A 23,163-nucleotide genomic window follows, 5' to 3' on the forward strand; every position below is an offset into this window, starting at 1 on the left:
CATTTATAGTGGTTGGCATTATAAGAACATTTACATTCTGCAAGACTTAAAAGTAAAAGTTTAAAGGCTTTTCAACACATGCCAAGAAGCACTTTGATGTGATGTGTATGATTTAAAATACCATTTTGTCTCTTTGATTCATTTTTTCTATTTCTAAATGACTTATTTATCATCCTTCAGGTTGTTCTTGGCTTCGTCTGTGAAGCCGACTACAAGCTCGTGGCCAAAGCCATCCGTGACCGGGTCACCACCACCAAACGCCAACGAGAGAAACTCCGACGGCAAGCCGAAGAGGTGCAGAGAAGGCGTCAGGAGGAGGTAATCGAGGAGGAACCAGAATCTACTGTTGAAATCGAACCTTCGGTTTCCAGCCCACCGCCTCCTAAGCCTCTTACTGAGACCCCCACATCCACCACGACTCAAGCTCCGCCCACAGTCACAGTATCCGGCCCTGTTACTTTTCCAGCAAATGAATCTATGGATTCTGGATTCAACGCCAGTTTTGCCACCGAATCCGAGGAACCAGACGCAGACCAACGGAGGCACTTCAACATACATAACGCCAGCTACTCCTCAGCCACATGTGAGTTTATGTGTTGGCATTAAAGGCGGGGTGCATGGTTTTTGAAAAACACTTTGGAAAAGAAAGTCGGGTCGAGTACCAAAACACCCTTGTAGCCAATCAGCAGTAAGGGGCGTGTCTACTAACCGTCATCATTGCCTGGTTTGCGTATGTGTGGGGCGAGTCTATCAAATGAAGGTCCAGAGATCATGCACCCCGCCTTAAATACATGGAGTGTGACACAAATATACACAAAGATCCCAGTATATATTTTTTTTGTGGCAAACATGTAGTAACCATGTTTTTTTTTTGAGTATTGATTACTATTAGCAAAGGAATGGTTTTCCTACACTAACCATGGTTTAACTGTGGTTTTTGAAAATGATTATATTGTGGCTACCATGGTTTTACTACAGTAACCATGTTTTTTGGTTTTAAAGGGATAGTTCACTTTAAAATTTAAAATTCTGTCATCATTTTATCATCCTCATGTTGTTCTAAACACAAAAAAGAACATAAAAAAATATATTTTGAGAAATGATAGTAAACACACAGCAGTAAGTGACCATTGACTTCCATAGTAGGAAAACATATTTTGGAAGTATGGTGATAAATGACTAAGAAAATATTTTGATAAATGTTGGTAAGCACACAGTTGACGGTACCCATTAAACTCCATAGTATTTTTTATTCCTACTATGGAAGTCTATGGTCACTATCTGCTGTGTGTTTACCATCATTTCTCAAAATATCTTCTTTTCTGAATTACATATATCTTCTTTTGTGTTCGTCAAAAAAAAAGAAATTCATACAGTTTTAGAACAACATGAGGATGAGTAAATGATGAGAGAATTTTCATTTTAAAGTAAACTATCCCTTTAACTGTATTAAAACGATGGTTAATTTTTGTTTCGGGTCTACTTGGTCCACACAAATTCATTAATTGGATACATTTTTCAGGCTGCGTCGTAAGATTTTCCAAAATCAGATCTGCTGTTGATCTGTTGCCTTTTTTCCATGCATGAGTCCTCATGTTTACCAGCATAACTGAGTAAAATCCTCTGACCATGATGCACACACAAAATGCTTGTTTTCACAGAAGTGTTTTTGTGCGTTTACTTCCTAACCATATTTCGGGGCAAAATTTGTGGCCAAAATTGAACAAAACCTCTTTTGAGGACATCCTTATTTGCAAAAGGCTATAAAAACATCATAAAATGCAGAAAAAATTCTGTCAGGGTTTAGGTTATAGTTTTTGTAACTAGCTATGTATAAAATCAATAGAAGTGCATCTCTCTGTTTACCCTACTGAAAAATCCAGCCAAAACCAGCATAAGCTGATGAGCTGGTTTTAGCTGGTCTCCAAGCTTGGTTTTAGCTGGTTTTGCTGATGTAGCAAGCTGTGTTTAGTCACTTTTTAAGCTGGTCTAGCTGGAAAACCAGCTGACCCACCAGCTTGACCAGCTTTGCCAGGCTGGGAGGACCAGCTAAAACCAGCTTCCAGCTTATGGTGGTCTCAGCTGGATTTTTCAGTAGGGTAGTAAAGTAAACATCTGTGAGTGTTTGTGCGACACTTGTCAAATACTTGTGATGGGTGTTCTCACAAATATATTTAAAGGGGGCATTTCACAAGACTTTTTTAAGTTGGCAAATAAATCTTTGGTGTCAGAGTGCGTATGTTTTAGCTCAAAATACTACATAGGTAATTTTTAATAGCATGTTAAAATTGCCACTTTGTAGGTGTGAGCAAAAATGTGCAGTTTTGGGTGTGTCCTTTAAAATGCAAATGATCTGATCTCTGTACTAAATAGCAGCGCCGTGGTTGGATAGTGCAGTTTAAGGGGCAGTATTATCCCCTTCTGACATCACAAGGGGAGCCAATTTTCAATTACCTATTTTTTCACATGCTTGCAGAGAATGGTTAACCGGGTTGTACTGGGTTGATCTTTTCACATTTTCTAGGCTGATAGAAGCAATAGGGACCCAATTATAGCACTTAAATATGGAAAAGTCAGATTTTCATGATATGTCCCCTTTAAATGTTAAAAACTGACCTGATTTGAAGTGGTCTTCACCATCTGAATGGCTCACAAATGTACCATTTCACTAATGCTAATGCTAACTACATTTCACTTATAATTATGTCAACATTTACATTTAGGCATTTAGCTGAAGTTTTTATTTAAAGCCACTTACAAACATGAGGAAAAGCACTAAAATAACAAACATGTTTTTGTTATACAGAAGGTCAGGTTTAAGGATAGGGTTAGTGGTGGGGTATTGTAAATAACATTATCTTATTTTGAAGTCATGTTTGTGTATAGGACATTCTCACTAATATATCTTTCAAGGTCTCTGTATGTGTATTTCATATATCCAGTAAGTCACATGTTATTTCGTGACTAATCAATTTTATTTACTTGTCAGTAGATAAACAGTCACTATATTGTATGTCTTCATGCATTCATTATTGCAAGACCATCTGCATGTCAAGTATATTTACCAACTTACAGTACATAGCAATTTAGTAGTCAATGTGAAATGAGGTTCAAATGTAAAGCCTGTATAGGTCTGTGTATCTTTCCACCTGTACACTTGAATCTGCCTGTCTCTTTCATGGATTTTGGAAGTGTTTTTGTGGACATTGGATTGGATAAATGTTTGGGAAAGATCTGGAGCCTTATTAGTATATACACAATGTCTCTGTGCACTTTAATAGCAGCTATTTAAACAATCACTCATGACTTGTTTTGTTGATTTTTGGTGACCATGGCAGCTGATTGTGAGACAGATGGTTACCTCAGCTCCTCTGGGCTTCAGGAACCGTCCGAAAGCCGTCCTCCTGTGGTAAACCAACCCGCCACAGCTTCACAACCAACCGGTGGAACGTCTCATGCGGAAGCCCCGCCCGTTGAAGCTCCGCCCACAGAAGCCCCTACCTCTCCGGCTGAACCAATCCCAGCTCTTCGTTATCCCTCTGTAGGTAGCCCCATACAGAGTCACGGCTCAAACTGAAAGACTAATAATAAAAATGTATTCCAATACTGCTTTATTGAAATACATTGGTTTATTATGTTAATGCATTTGGCTGATGCTTTTATCCAAAGCCACTCAGTATGTATGTTCTTTGGGATTGAACCCATGACCTTTTTGCTGCTAACACAATGCTATCAAATGTGTTTAATTATCAGTTTAATCAAGTTAAATCTTATAAGCAAATAATTTTCGCTATTGGTTCGCCCACAGAGCTTTGCTGTGTGCCAAAATCCAGAGAGGGCCCAGTCAGGCAGCGCCAGCGGCTTTTCCTCTCCTGTCGACAGGTAATTGAAGGGATTAATACAGTAGAGAAGCTACAATGATTTGTTAGATTTCTTTATCGTTTGCTCTCATGAAAAGCAACATTCGGTCAACCCCAGCTGTTATATTATATATTATAGTATATTTTATTATTATATGGGGCCGTTTCCCGGACATGACTTATCCTAGTCCCAGACTAAAATACATGTTTGAGCTGCCTTCATTTAAAATCAACTTGCACTGAAATATCTAAACATATCTCAAGTGCCGTTTTGTCTCAAGATGCACACCAGTAATGTTTTTTGTAAAAACTACTTACGATAAATGTCCTAATTTAACTAAGGCCTAGTCCTGGATCATGAATCTAAAACCTGTCCGGGATATCCCTATATGTATCCCCAAAGTTATTTTGAATTATTGGTCTGGATCAGTCCAGTCTCAGCCATTAGATCTATTCTTACCGATCAATTTAGTACCATGTGTACATGCTTTGGTTTAAGTGCTTTGGTTTAAGTGCTTTAGCGTAGAGCAGGTCTTATATTGGTGGTGACTCACATACACAAAGTACGGTGGTAATGCATTAATGGTAATGATTAGGCTCAGGGGAGCAATTTCCTGTAAATGCCATTTCTGTAGGAACCTTGACGACAGCAAATGTAGCGTATAGTCAAATTTCATTATAGTAAATTAACTCAACCTAATTTAAAAGATCTATCCCGAATTACGTGACCTTCTCGTGCTAATGGTAAATCAATTAAGCAAAGTTGTGTGAAGTTCAGAAAAGCGAAATGTCACAAACAGCGAGAGGGGACATTTTCTTAGTCATTTCTGCCCATGGCGTGTTTATTTGCAATGGCTGTCTGCGTTGTTTTGGCACCCGATTTGCTTAATGAATTATGCAAATCAGGTTGCCATGCAAACACTCACTAAAATATCATTTGTTGATTTCAAGCGTTTTTTATTTGTCACTTTCCACAAGTGTTAATTAATTAAAAGGCAAATAGTGCTTTTAGGGTATGTGTACCAAGGCATTTTCGCATGCGGCCAGCGTATGTTTTCATTTTTTTTTTTTTTAATGGAAGCACCATGCGTTTTTTCTGTGTCCATAGTTGAAAAATGTTTAACTTTAGTTCGTCAATTTTACTTTTCACTCAGCCATCCAATCACAGTGGAGGAGGGGTGGGACAAATACCAAACCAACTAATTTGCGCATCGTACAACAACTGGTAAACAAAAGCGAAGTATTACAGCAACTAAAGCGCTTAGCTGAAGAAACGCTGACAAGTGCCCACATTTGGCATCCGCCTACCGTTTTCAGACACGTTTAAAGGGGTGGTTCAATGGTATTTCATGCATTCTGACTTATTAACACAATTATAGAGTTGTTTCCTCATGCTAAACGTAGGCAAAGTGTCAAAAAAGAAGTTGGGCGTGTGTTACAGAGTATTTCTCTGCCGAATGCACTTCGCCAGGGTTCGTACATGTTTCGGAAAGTTTTTTTTTGATTAAGGGTCCAGCTGACGTTTTAGGGGTTTCTATACGTATCACTTCTTTTTAAGAAGAAGTGTGTTTTTGGATGTAAGTAGAAAATCAGCATTATGGAAACAATGGATATAGTTTATTATCCGGGGTAGCAGCGGAGTTTTGCGCGTGTGTTTGATGCGCTGGATTTTATTAAAAAGTCCCAACTGGGTCAGGAGTTGCATGCTGTAAGTAAGACTCTGTCTTATGTTGGAAATAGGTACGTGCATATTATATAAATGACACGAACATGTAATGAATCATAAGTTAAATAGTGTTGTATACGTACATAAGTTAAATAGTGTTGCATGACTCATGCAGTATAACTCCTCCTTCTTCATTTTTTCGTACGTTATCGGAAAGAATCGGTAAAGCTAATCGTTCTTTTATAAATCTGATTAAACTAAAGACTCTTTAGATATATAAAGGATGTAATACTACTCTATAGGTACTCCAGATTATCATCAGAAACAGCATGTGTTATTTGAGCTTTAAACGTTTTGGTGTATACGCCGCCTTAAGAGTTTTATATTCCATCTATAATAAATTTTACTTGCATTAAAGTGACACACGTGTTTTATTCATATCATGTAAACCGTCTACAGCTACGCCTCAGATGTCACCTCCGGTTTGAGTGATGGAAACGAGGGCCTGTCGGAGATGGCCGGGAAGGGTCAGAGCAAACGGACGGGGACCAAACTGGTCAGAAAGAGAACTCGCTCACGACTGCGCATCACTGGAGTGAGTCACGAATCATTGAACAGTCCATTCATCAATCCTTACCTCTCACTATCCGGTTATACATATCACTACCGTCCGAGTCAGATTACATTTGTGTTTTTTTTATATACTTCCATAAAAATACTTTCTGTATCTTTTTTGTGCAGCTGTCAGATAAAGTGGACCGGGTGGTTGAGTGTCAGCTGCAGACCCACAACAGTAAAATGGTGACGTTTAAATTCGACCTGGATGGAGACAACCCGGAAGATATTGCTACGGTGATGGTGAGACACAAAATGATAATGTAGTAATAATTTCACGTTTTATGTAAATCTAAAGAAACAATTAAACATCTGATGCCCTGTTTGTTCACTGTGCGCTTGTCCCCCAATGGTTTTGGAGGCTATAGAGGACACTTCAGTGTACCGTGACAAGTGTTGATGTTTCAGCTTTTGTGTTTGTGTAAACTGTAAAACCTCTTGTTGCCCGTACATAACCCTTATTATGACAATGAAACTTTTAAACCAGCACTGTAGTCGCCGTTCTGACATGTCAGCTTATTCCGGTATATTTTTTACGTTATTCGCTACATACTATAAATGTGAAGTAAAGAAATCCAGCTACAGTATTATATTAATTGGATTATGTGTATTTCTGTCTCGCCTATAGCTGATTTAATAATAAAGTTTTCCACTACCTGATCAGTTAGTACTGATATAAGCAGACGTTATTAAACATTAGGACGAAGCCAGTGTGCTTATGTAATATTGAGCATGTTTTTGTAGTTGAGACACTGAAAATAGCTCTTATTAGCTGTTCTCTTTGGCTCAGCTGTGACTTAGTTGTTTTGATTTGTCTGTCGTGGCTCTGATCTTAAGACTGGATTAAGGACTCAGTTTAGAAACGCAGGGCGACTTCAAATCAAATCAATTGAGTTAGCTTGTTTTTTTCCTTTGCCTTTTAGGTACATAATGAGTTTATCCTACCTGGTGAGAGGGAGGGATTCATCCACCGCATGAGAGACATCATTCGACGGGCCGAGGCTCTAATGAGGAAAGAACCTTTAGGACCTCTCAGTCCTGGAGATACATCCAACCTGCTGTACCTGAGCAGAGCCGAAACGCTTTCTGCCTCACAGGTGTGTCCTCAAATTCACTCTTATGGCCTTACAGGAAAGCAAGTTCAAGGACATAAAAGCATATTAGACATGCAACACTGCCAAAAATGATACATTTGTGAGTCGACATTTATTACCTCATTAGTAGATCTTTTAAAAGGCACATACAGTATTATGCCCATTTTTCAATATGTAATATAAGTCTAAGCTGTGTCCAGAATGTTTTTGTGAAGTTTCAGCTCACAATAACCCACAGATCCTTTATTATAGCATGTCCAAAAGGCCTCTATTTGGGTGGGAGCAAAAACACACTGTTTTGTGTGTGTACCTTTAAATGCAAATGAGCTGCTGCTCTTCACTCCCTTACCAAAAGAGATGCTTTGGTTAAAATAGATTTGATTTAGCAAAGAAGCATAGAAAAAAGCAGACGGCATCCAACTCACTGAAGGCAGAAAATATTGTAATATAAGACTGTCAGTCAGCGGCCGTGGGCGGGGCCTTAGCAGTGTGACATCACATTGCTAAGAGAATCAAAACAGCAGGTTTGGTTAAATTGGGATTAAAAAGGGGTGAATATATTTTTTTCATTGTAGGGTTTTTGTGTTCACACACTGCCAACCAGTGTTGGGGAAGTTACTTTTAAAAGTAATGCATTACAATATTAAGTTACTCCCAAAAAAAGTAACTAATTGCATTACTTAGTTACTTTTCATGGAAAGTAATGCTTACGTTACTTTTAGTTACTTTTGCGTTACTTTTTCTTGGCTAAAGCTTGATCTCTTTCAGGCCTTGCAGGTGTTTTTATGACTGAAAAGTTCTGCCTTCAGAAATTGCATATTTCATCACAAAAATGTTTAGCTCTGGCCTGCCATCTCAGTTTCTGACTCAAACTGTTTCCACACAGGCACAGAGAGTGCATACGTTTAGTTTAATTCAGTACATATTTTTTAATCAAATTAATTAATATAGAAAAGTAACTTGAGTTACTTTTTTGAAAAAGTAACTCAAATATTAATGTGTACATTTAAAAAGTAATGCGTTACTTTACTCGTTACTTCAGAAAAGTAATATTATTACGTAACTCAAGTTACTTGTAATGCGTTACCCCCAACACTGCTGCCAACACACATTTATGTCCAAAGACCTTGTAAAAGTGGATTTTGTATAATAGGTGTACTTTAAAGGAGGAAACGGGGGGTTTAAAAGGATAGTTCACCCAAAAATGAAAATGTTGTCATCATTTACTCACCCTCAAGTTGTTACAAATCTATACATTTTTTTGGTACAGTAATATAACCAATCATTTTTAAGCACCGCTGACTTCCATAGTATTTTTCTTTCCTACTATGAAAATCAATGGTGCTTCTCTTTCCTACTTGATTACAAATATATTCCTTTGTGTTCAGCAAAACAAATAAATGTATACTGGTTTGGAATAACTTTAGGGTGAGTAAATAATGATAGTATTTTCATTTTTGGGTCACATCAGATGGTCAGCAGGACAACTTAGTGTTTAGTATCCCTCCTAATTCTTTTGACTCTTCCTTTGCTGGTCCCTTTGGTAGGTTTTATTTTTAATATGTGCTCTGTTTTTTCCAACAGCCCAATCTCCACATCCATGGCCTTGCTCGCACACACTCCTCCTCCTCTTTGCCAGGTAACAAACTCACACAAATACAGTATACGGGTGATTCTCACGAAAACTTGGTTTTAAAAATGTCAAGCATGAAAATGTAAAAATTGCTTAAATTTACTTTTTTTTCCCACCAGACATTGAAAAACAAAGTCTGGAGTAAATGGGAACATTAATTTAAAAACTTTTACTTATCATTTAACACTTTTTGTAACATAATTTAAAAAATTAGTCCTAAAAAGTCTCATTACCGCAACAGTCAGAATACATCAACACTGACATATTTTCAAAATGACATGACAAACCTGAAAGAACATAATTTGGAGATTCAAAAAAATCAAAGTTTTATGCTTCTATTAATTAAATTAACATTTAATAAGCATCTGTTGCGGTAATGATAATCAAAATGTCGTGTAAGCATTCTGACAAGACAATATTTCAAATTAACTGTAAAAAAATGATCTTACCTGGTAGCCATCTTGAAGTAACTGGTCCATGTGCTTGTGCACTCAAAATCAAACTTTATTAAAATTCTGTATGTGTGCTTAAACTGTTCTCAAAAAGTGTTGCGGAGGATGAGAACATCAGGCATGGACACATAATTGTCCTAATTTTTCTTCATTATTATTATACATGAATATTCAGTAAATATTTTTTCTGTCATCTAAAGTAGTCTAGCAAAACATCCATTTATTTTTTTTCATAATATTTTTGTGCTAATTTGATTAAATTACAACATAACACATGTTCAAACACAGCCGGACACATTGCGGTAATGAGAATTTCAGCAGAAAATGAGATAAAATTTACAATTATAAATTCTTATGTTGAAATCACACATTGTGCAAGGTAGAACACAGTATTGTGTTAATTCTGATGCTTTTTAATGTTACTATAACACATTTTAAAGCTAAAATCATTAGTGCCGTGGTGTTTCAATGGTTTCGTGAGAATCACCCATACACACACAAGTAAAGCCATCATTATGCATGGACCACAAACCCAGTCATAAGTCACACAGGTATGTTTGTAGCAATAGCCAACAATACATTGTATGGGTTAAAATTATACACGTTTATGCCAAAAATTATTAGGATATTGAATAAAGATCATGTTCCATGAAGATATATATATTTTTAATTAATTATTTGGATTTTGTGGACCTGCAGACTTTTAAATAGTTGTATCTCGGCCCAATGATGTATAAATCTCTTTTTAAAAATTGACCTTTATGTAGGGCTGTTCAATTATGAAATTCCAAGAAATGATTCCTCGCTGTTTTTTTTTTTCACTAAAGGGACATGTAGAAACATACCTCTGGATTAAATACCAAGCCCCTAAACTATAAACCATAATATTAGTGTATTTATATAATATAAGTTTAAGGGTCATACGCATCTTTTCCTCCAAATCCAATTTATTAATAAATGAAACTTGTTCATTTTTTTAACAGCTGTTTTTAAACAAAGGACGTCAAATGATATGATAAACTGTCTATTTTTTAAGTTACTTCCAGTACATTGGATGAGTATTTAAAGTTAGTATTCAGTATTTAAAGTTACAGAAGCAGTTATTATTTAGGTTAGTTTTTAATTTAAATTAATTTAGCTTTGGGTTTATTTTTTGGATTTAGAACATTCCATATGTATCTACAAGGAGAGTAAATGCTGTTGTAACCAGCCATTGTCCCTTACAAGAAAAAAGTCTTCATACAGAAACTAAAAAATATTATGTCCCAGTCTGTGAAAACCCATCTAAAGTTATTTTTTGGTGATTTACTATATATAACATCATCCTATATAATGTAAAGAACCTTCTGTGAAAATATAATCTTGATATCTTTAATATTGACTGAGTAAGGTCAAAGATTAAAATCAATGCGAAATATTGAAATCAACCTTTGATGTTCCTAATCTCATATTTAAATTAAGACAATAGACTGGATTTCACAGACAAGGAAATCAAAAGTGATTTGTTAATAAACATTTGGTTTAATAATGATAAACAGGTATGGTTATTGTATAAACACAAACATGTCTTTCAGATTATGCCGCGGCCAGTATAGGTCCAGTGAGCCGTGGCTCTTCCTCGACCTTGAGCTCCGACTTTTATGTCGACCCTGATGCTGTTCCACCTGTCCGGCCGCTGCGCTCACAATCTTTCCACACTACAGGTACATTACTTCTCTGTTCTCTCTGACAAATGATCTGCATTATTTCAGGTTGAATAAAAAAACATTAGGCAGATGATTAATTCAGCACTCACAGGCACTTATTTTGACAAAACACGTGATGCACATGGTTCACATGAGGCAACAAACACATATTTTGAATTTGCACCCCTCGGATGAGCAGTCGCCACTGCCTAGCTGTCAGTGGGGCAGTACCCTTTCTTAAAGTATACTTTTGTTTCTAAAGAGTTCATATTAGTACCTCTGAGGTGCTTATTGGTACCAACAATTGCATATTAGAACCTCAAAGATACATATTAATATCTCAAAGGGTACATATTGCTACCAAATGTATACATATCTGTAACTAATGGTACATATATTAGGACCTTTTTAAGGACTTCTGCCCTGGGTTACATATTTTGACAAATTTTTTCTAACAGTGTAAACTAGATATGCATCAATATAAAATTTTCCCACCGATTTTTTAGACGGTTATCTGTGTATGTTTGGTGGTTATATTAACTTGCATTAACTCTATTTAAAATGTTCGGATTTTTATTCATTCATATAATGACCATTAATATTGAACATGAAACTAGTGACGTTTTTTTACATTTTCTATACACATGCTCAAATTCGTTGCATTTTTCTGTTCTGTTTTGATTGACAAGATATATCGGCTGTTTTTAAGCTATCGGCTTATATTTGATAGTGTTAAATTGCTTTTATCGACCAACACCGATTATTGGCCGATATATCTGTGCATTTTTCCCTTATCTGTGAATTATTCATCCATCTACACAATCTCAGCTGACTGGAAGAACAATTCTTATAAGTCGATTATTAATTCACGGACACCAAAAATGATCCGTTGTTTTTTTGAGACTGCGTCCAATCAGATTTACCTTAGTAATTAACATACTCAAAGGACATATATTTACATTTCTTATTACAACCCAGCTTCCGGTATTGAAACAGATCAGCTTTGGATGTTCTGTTACAAAGACAGTCACTACACTGTGGTCCCTTTAGGGACGTGCAGTTTTAGGTGGACTTATAATGACTTCCTTCTTTCCCTTTTTATTCTGTTTCTTTCGATCTTGTCCTTCTCACTAAGAGAACATTTTGCCGCCCATTTCTCTTTGTCTGTACACCATTAGCAGTGTAACTACTAGAACATACTTTACAGTATGTATTGTGTATCTCATTCAGCCTCTCCAAGACCCTATTTGATTGGCTTTCTAAACATCCATCCCCATGGAGACCAGCCTGTGACACTAGTGTCGAAACATGTTAACGTGTCTCAGGGTTTCCTTTTGACACCTGCTGATTCAAACTGGATGAGGTTTATTACCTGGAGGGAACATGCATTGCACAGCCTGTTCACAGTATAAATGCTCTGTTACCAAACACTAGTCTCTTATATTCTTAAAGATCACAAATCATTGTGTCACTGTAGCTGTACAGGAAGTGCAAGATCAGCACATGAAGTCTGATAAGTGCTCAAATGTGCTTTACTTTTTGAGAATAAGGTCATATTATGTATTAATTGATCCTTGTTTAAATGTCAAAAAAGATAAGAGTCCTTTTTATACTTATTTTTATTTGGTTTTAATATTGAACAATGTGTGATTACATTGTTTCTCTCTTTTTTCATCAGGCTCCTCTCAGTCCTACCAAGCCTCAGCCCCAAATTATTCCCACCCTGATGTTCTGCCCCATCTGCTGCCAAATCAAATGCCCCCCATGTCCCCGCCGTTACCCAAATCACCCTACGTTCGCAGCCCTTATCTTCCCTACCCCTACCCTATAGACCACGCCCCCCTCAACCCAAGTCCTCTCACTCGCGTCCCCAGCAACCCAAACTTCTCCTCTTCCTTACCTTCGGTTGTTTCACCGGTTCAACAGGGCGTTGAGATTCCTCCACAGGCAGACAGCAACATTCTTTCACCTCCAGTTGCAATTCCACCCGGCCAGCAAGCTGCAGGGATGTGGCCTTCCCAGCAGGGAATTCTTTCTCTGGCTAACGTTCTTTCTATGGCTATGAATTTTGCACAGACCTTTATTCCAACCGGACCCATTCCCAACCACATCCCTCAAGGTTTCCACCCCCAAATGACTCCTCAGCAAGGTTATGGTCCCATGTATCCAGGGATGAGCAACCCAGATGTTCAGTACCATCAGGGGCCGATGATTGGGCAGTACATGGACATGTACCAATATCCTGACACATATAGTCAAATACAAGCACAAGTTCCTGATCTCCAGGAAGGGATCCAAGCACCAAGGCCACCCGAGAACCTCCCACTAGGGGAGCCGAAAACCAGCACGCAAGCTCCCGTTTCAGATGTCGCCGCTGGGATTAAACAGCCGCTTTCCACGAACCCAGCTTCTTCTCCAGGGTCCAGAAGGAGACTCCACTTGGACAGCCAGTGTGGGCCTGCAGGCCAGCTCAGGGAGCGGGCAGACAGCTTGTCATCAAACACACCCAGCACACCCAGCACCAGCACATCTAGCACCAGCTCACCAGTATCGTCCACATCACACAGCCCGCAAAACACAGTGAGTGCTCAAAAACGAAACAATTTACAGTATAGATCCAAAAATGAAAATGCATCATCATTTACTTACACTCTAAAAAACATGAGGAATAAAATGTGGATAACCCCAACCTTTGGGTGTAAATTAAATGGACACTTTACTTTTTTTGAAAATGCTCACTTTCCAGCTCCCCTAGAGTTAAACATTTGATTCTTACCATTTTGGAATCCATTCAGCTGATCTTCGGGTCTGGCGGTACCACTTTTAGCATAGCTTAGCCTAATCCATTGAATCTGATTAGACCATTAGCATCGCACTAAAGATAACCAAAGAGTTTCGATATTTTTCTTATTTAAAACTTGACTCTTCTGTAGTTACAATCGTATACTAAGGCCAACAAAAAAATTGCTGTGACATGGCTGCAGGAAGCGCAATGATATTACACAGCGCCTGAAAATAGTCCCCTGCTATTGAGAGTAACCAAGGTGCCTATTTTCAGGCACTACGTAATATCCTTGCGCCTGCTGCAGCCATGTTACGGCAGCAAAGTCCTTGATTATTACGCCAGAATGAGAATACAGTTCATAACCATATCTGCCTAGAAAATCACAACTTTTAATTTTCCCGCCGGTCTTAGTACACGATGTAACTACAGAAGAGTCAAGTTTTAAATAATCAAAAATATCACAACTCTTTGGTTATCTTTTAGTGTGATGCTAATGGTCTAATCAGATTCAATGGATTGTGCTAAGCTATGCTAAAAGTGGTACCGCCAGACCCGGAAATTGGCTGAATAGACTCCAAAACGATAAGAATTTGGAAAATGAGCATTGTTTTTATTAAAAGTGGAGTGGTAACATATTTTGGGTTGTTTCATTCAATAGTTGGGTCAGATGTGGACATTTTTTACGTTTATTTAAACCCAACTGTTGGGTTTGCCCATATTTTACCCAACCACACTGCAAAAATTGACTCTTACTTAGTACTTTTTTCTTGTTTTTATTACAAATATCTACAAATTCTTAAAGGAATATTCCATTTTTTTAAAAGAAAAATCAAGATAATTTACTCACCACCATGTCATTCAAAATGTTGATGTCTATCTTTGTTCAGTCGAGAAGAAATTATGTTTTTTGAGGAAAACATTGCAGGATTTTTCTCATTTTAATGGACTTTAGATCCAACAATTAACACTTAACTCAACACGTAACAGTTTTTTCAACAGAGTTTCAAAGGACTATAAACGATCCCAAACGAGGCATAAGGGTCTTATTTAGCAAAACGATTGTCATTTTTGACAATAAAAATAACAAATATACACTTTTAAAGCACAACTTCTCATCGAGATCCGGTCGTGATGCGCCAGCGTGACCCCGCGCAATACGTCATGACGTCAAGAGGTCACAGAGGACGAACACGAAACTCCGCCCCAGTGTTTACAAATGTGTTGAAAGAGGACCCTTCCTACGTTGTTGTATGTCAACTGATACTAATTAATGTCTTTGTGTCAGTTTATTGTTAACAATGGTCCGCAAATGTGCGTTTTATATATGTAACACGTGACCTCCCTACGTCACTACGCATTTACGTTAGGTCGCGCTGGACCGGATCTAGACGAGAAGTTGTGCTTTAAAAGTGTATAATTGCAAAAAATGTCAATGTGGTGTAACCGGTCTGTGTCAATTTGTGTAACTAGTGTTTTTTTAAATGAAAATATAAATATATTCATAAAAAATGTGGAATAAAATATAATTATCTAGTTTAGTGTAAAATGATTTTTTGTCAAAGATTATTTAGAAAACAGAGCTGTTTTTAGCATATGTCAGGACAAATATCACAAAAACAAATTAAAATTTACATTTAGAAATAACTAATAAAATTATATATATATATATATTTTTTTTTGATAATTACGCTTATATGCCATCCATCAAGGTGGATAAATATTTAATATTTCTCATTCTTTGACGCGGTTACACCATTTGACATTTTCAGGTATATTCAGTCTTAACTTTCATAAAAATGGTGCAAATGTAATTTTTTATTGCATAAAATTAACATAAATACACTATGTGCATTGAAATAAACCTGATGCGTGCTTTTAAAATACGTTTTTAAAAAGATTTTTGAATTTCTTTTCTTGCCAAACCATTTTTGTCACTGCATTAACTGTTTTCTACATAAATCGTCCTGTGTAATATAACAGATAGAACATTTTGTGAAAATATAACCTTGATATCTTTATTAAAATCAATGTGAAATCAAACTTTGATGCCATTACGAGACTTCAGTCCAGGTTTCACAGACAGGGTCATGATTTCTCAGACACTATTCACCTTTGTGAGCCTATTTAAACAAACCTGTTTTGTTCATTCACAGTATTTGACACACGATCCCACAGTTTACAGTGGAACGTGGGTGTTGTCTGTCGCTACATGTCTCAAAGCCACCAAAAGAGAAAGTCTGGGCTTGACACTTCTTAACAGTTTACAACTTGTTTTCAAAGGTGGCCTCGTTCACCCCAAGATCCTCCCCCAGTCTGCCGATGTCTCTGGTCGTATCTGATGCAGGTGCGACCAAATCCTTGCTCTCCCCCATATTTGAAGGTGAGCTAAAGCAGAATCTCCTGAACACATACATTTATACCTAATGTACCTTTTACAAAGACTTACAGACACAAGCACAAGTATGTAAATGCTCATACACACCCATTATCTCATGTGCATGTATGATTTACTTTCACCAGGAGTGAATAGTAATTGGGAAAGGTTATTATTTTCTGGTTATGTATAAGTTTAAAAGTTATACAAAAATGAATTGTTGTGACAGTATCTGTTCAGGTTGAACTACATGTAGAATAGGTTTCACTTAAACAGTTCCCAGTATGCTCTTTAGGATAAAAGTTGAGAGGTAAAAAATCAAATCAAATACAAAGCTGCCATCTACTGACTGTAAGAGCTCACTACTGTACAAACATATTAAAGCTCAACACACGCTGTTTCTGCATATCTGATGTTAATCTGGAGTACCTATAGAGTAGTATTACATCCTTGATACAGATCAGCTTACCGATTATTTCCGAAAACGTAGGAAAAAATTAGAAAGGAGGAGTTACGAGCCACGGGAGGAGCGAGTCATGCAACACTGTATACAAAACAACGTATGATTCACTACATGTTCATGTTGTTTATATAATATGCACTGACGCACCGATTTCCATAACACAGAAGTCTTACTTACCGCATGTGATGCCTGTAACTTAGCGTCCTCGGTTCTCACTCTCCTGCTGATTGACATGTAGGCGTGTTTTTTCCGGGGGAAATGCCCATGAAAAGTCCACTGCTCACCTCTTGCTTTTAAAAACACATAGAGAAGTTACGGTAGCCGCCACGGACAAACATGTCATCGTTGGAGACAGCTTAGTAAAAAAGCTTGTCTGTTAAGGGCTTCTGTAGAAACATGGCGGCACAAAATGGCGACTTCCATGTAAGGGGACCCTCAGTGTATGTAGATAAAACGTCTCATTCCAAGGTTATAAACACATAACGGTTCATTATCAAAGGTCTTTATACACCCCTGAAAATACAGTTTTGTATATTATTTTGCATTTCTGTCAAGAGATCCTTCTAAAAATTACACACTGCGCCTTTAAATAAAGTTTTTTGTGTCCTTGTCTACAGAGAAAAAGCCCATTGTTACCATTGGACGTTTTCAAGTAAGTCCCAGCAAAGACATCCCAACTTCTTCCTCCATCTCAAGTCCCACATTCACTCCTACCCAAACCTTCCCAGTAACACCTCCCACAGCCACGCCGCCCACACACAACAGCCAGTCAGACAGCAGCACTGACGTGCAGGTGGAATCGGACAGCAGCCCCTGCTCTCTGATTGTACCACTTACCAAACCACCTGCTGAGTCTGAGCGACCCACCGAAAGCGCTTTCTTGGGGACTGAGGGTGTTAAAGGCCCAGAGACTAAAGTTGTGGAACCAGAGGAGGGGCGTGGAGATGGAGAAGGGGAGCAGGAGGAGACCGAAATGAGGCGGAGGAGAATAAGTGTGAGTTTAATAGAAACTTCATCTGCGAGTTCTCAGTTCAATTTAAATCAGCCGTGGATGAGTTACACACGCAGCACCTCCTACAACAGCAGCGACGAGACGGAAAGTGAAGACGAAGAAATGTACGAAGAACTTCAGGAGCTTCGAGAGAGGTAAGCCGATATGATTTTATATAAGTTAAATCAACTTCACATTACAATTTATTTCAACTTTGTTGACTGAGGAGTTGATATAAATTTTAAAAAATCAAGTTGATATAATTCTAATGCTAATTCAACGTTATTTTTTATAATTTATAGCAACTCATCATTAGTCAAAAAAATTTGAAATAAATTGTGAATTCAAGTTGATCAAACTTAAAAATGAAAGTGCAACGAGGAATTGTTTTAACAGTGTGGTACTATTAAACATTTCTTTATTGTAGGGACTGCAGGTTTACATAATATTTACACCACTTAGTTATGATTTGACCCTTACCATCAGTTAACTTCATTCAGTAATCCTAATGTAGCCTTGGATAAATAATATAATTTGATTTTACAAACTGTACCTGCTTGATTCTCGATTTATCATTTTTCACATGCTTTATTTGAAGTCATAGAATAAGGCAGTCATGTGTTTTTCAGAGAAAATTAATATATTAGCAGTGCACCGATATATCAGCCAATAATCAGTATCAGACGATAAAAGCAAATTTTCAGACTATCGGCCGATAGTTTACACACAAACAATAGTCATGGGCGATATATGGTGTCAATCAAAAGAGAATAGGAAATGAAATTAATTTGAGATCCGTGTATAGAGAATGTAAAGAAACATCACTTACTTAAAGGGACGCTCCGCTATTTTTGAAAAATACTTATTTTTTAGCTCCCCTAGAGTTAAACATTTTATTTTTACCGTTTTGGAATCCATTCATCCGATCTCCGGGTCTGGCCCTACCACTTTTAGCATAGCTTAGCATAATCTATTGAATCTGATTAGACCATTAGCATCATGCTCAAAAATGAAGAAAGAGTTTCAATATTTTTCCTATTTAAAACTTGACTCTTCTGTTGTTACATCGTGTACTTAGACAACCAGAAAATTAAAAGTTGCGATTTTGTAGGCGGATATTGCTAGGAACTACACTCTCATTTTGGCGTAATAATCAAGGACTTTGCTGCCGTAACATGGCTGCAGCAGGCGTAGTGATGTTGTGCAGTGTCCGAAAATAGTCCCCAGCAATTGAAAGTTACCAAGGGGACTATTTTCGGATGCTGCGTAATATCATTGCTGCTTCCAATATCAAAACTCTTTTGTCAAAATTAGCCTATTTTAAAAATAAAGTGGAGTTTCCCTTTAATGTTCAATATTAATTGTCATTATATGAATGAATAACATTCACAAAATGTAATCTTCAGAATTTAGTTAATGCAAGTTATAAAACCACCAAAACTATTACTATCGGTATCAGCCATATATGAGGCGATAGTACAGTACATATATTTGGCTGATAGATACATCAGCCATATATTGGGGTGAACTATCCCTTTAAGAGAAATTGACTTGTGATGTTTTTCTCAGACACCTGTCGGAGGTTCAGGCTCTTCAAGCCACTCAGAAACAAGAAATCGAGGAGCTTTATAAGCGGATAGGTAAAGTTCCTCCTCCAGGGATTGTGTCCCCAGCGGCCATGCTGTCAAACCGCCAGCGTCGTCTGTCTAAGGGTGGAGGTTACCCCAGCTCTCGACGAAATAGCTTGCAGAGACTTGAGATACTGCCCTCTACAGGTACAGTATAAAGAGATCTTACAAATACATATGGTTACCAGTGGCGGCCGAGTTCGTCACAACTCACAACATGTATGTAGCCCGTCACGTGTGTGGTTCGTCATTTCAAAATATGTGTTCTGCGCATCACATATTTTGTCAAAATAAGTGCCTGCTGCAGACTCGTCTAAAGGGTTTATGATAAAAGAGACACTCGTGTTTGCCAGATACTCACATAATCTCATGCGTAATCAGAGTTTACTGTTAAGGAAGTGTCTAGGGTGTATTTTATGAACGCAAGCATATCTTTTATCATAAACGGTTTTGACGCGTGTGCAGCAGGCACTTATTTTGACAAAAAACGTGATGCACATGGTTCACATGACGCAACAAACACATATTTTGAACTTGTGCCCCTCGGATGAACAGTCACGAGCCGCCGAGTGTGGATTAGGTTGATATCCTTCAGATCAGTGGTTCTCAAACTGGGGGCGGCAAGATTGTGCCAGGGGGGCACCAGTTTTAGTACATTTTATAAAATACATTAATTTATTATAAATTTTGTGTAATTAAACCTCAAGCAAAAGCAATACTTGGATAATTTAATATTTTTTTATTAAAATGTTTAGTTTTAAAATGTTTTATGTCATACATTGTCTTTGGGGGGGCCATGAAGGGATGCACAATATACACAAGGGGGGCCACATGCCAAAAAACTGTAAAAAAAAAAACACTGCTGTAGGTAACATGAAAATGGATATCAAACAGGAATAAAAATACAGGGTGATACTTTATCTTGAGGAATTGATTGGATCATGAAACATGATGCTATCAGATTAAAGGCAGGTGATTGAAGGGGACCTAAGTGGACAGGCAAGTCGTTTTAGAAGTGTCCTTTTTACATTTTGATTAGATTACAAAGGCAAACGCTTTTCTTTGGCACGCATGCAAGTTGTTTTAAGCATAATCTCTTCTGATGCAATCAGAGCATTCAAACGTTATCTGCAAGTAACTAGTACCTAAAAGTCAAGTTATCTGTTAAAAAAACCTTAATAAAAGTGTTTTAATTGGTTAATAGTACAGTAAATATTATATTATAATGTTTCATCTGCTGAAATGTTTCTCAGGTATCATGCGTAAGAACTCTGTGAGTGGCAGCAGCAGTGGATCACAGGAAAGAGCAAATAAAGGCGTAACCTTTGCCCCTGACTACAGCAGAATTTAAGTGTAACCACAGACATTGTGCACCTATTTGCACCTTCAAAACTTTTTCTTTTGTGGTGGGGTTTGCAGTGACTGTTTTGTTTTTTCCACAGTGATATCTTTAGCTAAGGAATCCTTTGACCCCATTCCTGCTTTCCTGATGGAAAGGAAGTGACACCATGACATTCTCGTGGTCGAAATAACTGCCAATGATTGTGAATGCTGGCCAGTGATCATGGACACCGAATGTTTTAGGTGAATGCCAGTGATGTACTCCTGCTCAGTATTTTAAGGAAAACGTAAGCTTTGTAAAGGACTGAGCTGTTTGTAAGAGAAGGTTTTATATGACACATGATGTCTGCACAGATTTAAGAAGAAAAGCACACTCATTTATGCAGTCAAAGCTCCCCCTTTGGTTGAAAACGTGAATTGCAAATAATAGATTTTAGCTCGCCACTCGGTTGCTTTCTCTTCTGAATAATTGAATTATAGTCGATCTTTAAAATCATGTGTTAATTTTGATAAATAAATTTGTACTGTAAACAATTTTACATTTTGCTGTAAAATTGCAATGCAACATATGCAGTCCTTCTCGATTTTTAGGATTTCACATGTTTCCATTTGCATAAAGCAGTATCATGTATATATTTTGACAAACTGTCAACATTTTATTATGGATTACAGAGTGATGGCAACTTTGTTGCTGAAATATTTTTGCACACACACACAATAATTGCACAGTATAGTTTTTGAAAACACCTCCCGAAACTTTATTTTAGTGAATTATAAGAAAATAAAGTGTGTTATTATCTTGGTATTTACAGCTGAAACAACCCGGGTGATGTAATTTATTCTTTCATTCTGACATCACAATAAACAAAATGATGTCGTTTTTCAAAGTTTTCATTTAGATGTTGGGCTAATGGGACTGAATATATGGATTTCAGGAGGTGACTAAAAGCAAAATCTCTACTTAAAGGTGCACTGTGTAACTTTTAGAAGGATCTCTTGACAGAAATGCAATATAATATACATAACTATATTATAAGTGGTGTATAAAGACATTACAAAATGAATTGTATTGTTTTTATTACCATAGAATGAGCCGTTTTATCTACATACACCGCGGGTCACCTTACATGAACGTTTTGCGCCGCCATGTTTCTACAGAAGCCCTAAATGGACAAACTGTCCCATAGAGCGTGTTTTGGCACTACTTTGTCTCAGAAGATGACGTGTTTGTCCTGCGGCGGTTAATGAAGCTTCACACAATCTCACCGCTAGATGCCTCTAAAAATATACACAGTGGACCTTTAAGTCTATATTTTGTTAAAATACCCATACATGACCATTATAATAAAAAATTTGTAGGATCTACATTATTAATGTTATATTATGTTTTTATTTTAGTAGACCTTGATCAAAAATGTAATCCTTTAATTTAGTTTATCAAGAGTTTATTTTGAAAGATCTATTACCTCCCAAGGTCAAAATGTCTATATGTGATAAAAGCCTTTAGCTCATGACTGGCTCATGTTTGCTGTATTTTTAACTCTTCTGTCTTAATATTTTCACATTTTTCATCTTTACCCAATAGATGGTAATTGAAGCTGTTAATTCTTCAGTAAGTGTTTTTTTGGTTTTGTATTTAAAAAGAAAAAAATATTGAAAACACTTACACAACTCTTGCCACTAGATGCCGCAGTTGGTGTATGTATACGATACATGAAATGCTGTGAAGTTTGAACAATTATTGCCTTAATGTATCTGTGCTTGACTGGACAGCAGATGTGTTTTTCTGCGTATGCGAAAGAGAAAATATATACACTATATATAGATATATTTAGATAAAGACAAAAGCTGTATTATATTTTGCAGAAAAAAATATTGTACTGCCATGCAGGTTGTGCCTTTTTGTTGTCTTTTTATATTGAAGTCTTGAATAAAATGTGATTGTTGTAAATAAATAATGAAATAAAAAAAAATCTGAAAATAAACATGTGAACATGTCTACAATGATGAATATGTACACATATGATCTTATTATGAGCAAAACAATCTGAGTAACAAGTTTGTTTTAGGTCTAATCTGGACCTTTTTTACTAAAGAGTTAACATGGTTAATAGTGCAGAATCCTAAACATTAATATTATTTTCAGTCATAACTATCGTGGTCACTATAATGTAATTTTTGGACACTATATATTTATTACTTTATTTTGAACACCTCCCCCTGTGCACTTTAACATGAATTCTTTAATTTACCTGCACAAACTTAGTATCTTTAGAAATCCCCCATAATAGTAGCATTATGTGTGTCCATCTGTTTTTATTTATTTATTTATTACTTAAACAAAACAGGAACATTCTGCTCTGCATTGAACAGCTGTTATTTATAACTGCATGCATTCCCCTGATAGATCTGGGGCTCGTGCCGAGTTTACCAAAAACGTCATCTTTACTGACCCCATTCCTATTGTGTGATGATAACAGATATTTTAGTACTTATTGTTCCTGCACTGCAATGTGGATTTAGGTCATCATCACATTTTTTAGCTTCCATAAGACTGCCAAAGTGCAGTAAACCAA

At 37.0% G+C, this 23,163-nt stretch overlaps 1 protein-coding gene across 4 annotated transcripts in view; it reads left to right on the plus strand.

The window, feature by feature from the left end:
- wnk4b (WNK lysine deficient protein kinase 4b) overlaps positions 1-22,572 on the plus strand; it is a 77,083-nt gene extending 54,511 nt beyond the window's left edge. For 3 of the 4 annotated variants that reach the window (XM_055194499.2, XM_073857497.1, XM_073857499.1), the window contains 14 exons: positions 181-583; positions 3,339-3,541; positions 3,809-3,882; positions 5,986-6,121; positions 6,268-6,384; positions 7,065-7,238; positions 8,820-8,874; positions 10,895-11,023; positions 12,684-13,585; positions 16,071-16,170; positions 17,245-17,773; positions 19,188-19,393; positions 20,500-20,594; positions 20,689-22,572. In XM_055194499.2, coding sequence (XP_055050474.2) covers positions 181-583; positions 3,339-3,541; positions 3,809-3,882; positions 5,986-6,121; positions 6,268-6,384; positions 7,065-7,238; positions 8,820-8,874; positions 10,895-11,023; positions 12,684-13,585; positions 16,071-16,170; positions 17,245-17,773; positions 19,188-19,393; positions 20,500-20,594; positions 20,689-20,691 — 3,126 coding nt within the window. In that variant the 3' untranslated portion in view covers positions 20,692-22,572. Of the gene's footprint in view, positions 1-180; positions 584-3,338; positions 3,542-3,808; positions 3,883-5,985; positions 6,122-6,267; positions 6,385-7,064; positions 7,239-8,819; positions 8,875-10,894; positions 11,024-12,683; positions 13,586-16,070; positions 16,171-17,244; positions 17,774-19,187; positions 19,394-20,499; positions 20,598-20,688 lie in introns of those variants that run through there. The other variant, XM_073857498.1, reaches the window with a different exon arrangement.
- Positions 22,573-23,163: the final 591 nt, after the last annotated feature.

The sequence above is a fragment of the Misgurnus anguillicaudatus genome, chromosome 19 (genome assembly GCF_027580225.2).
Source record: "Misgurnus anguillicaudatus chromosome 19, ASM2758022v2, whole genome shotgun sequence".
Lineage (NCBI taxonomy): Eukaryota > Metazoa > Chordata > Actinopteri > Cypriniformes > Cobitidae > Misgurnus > Misgurnus anguillicaudatus.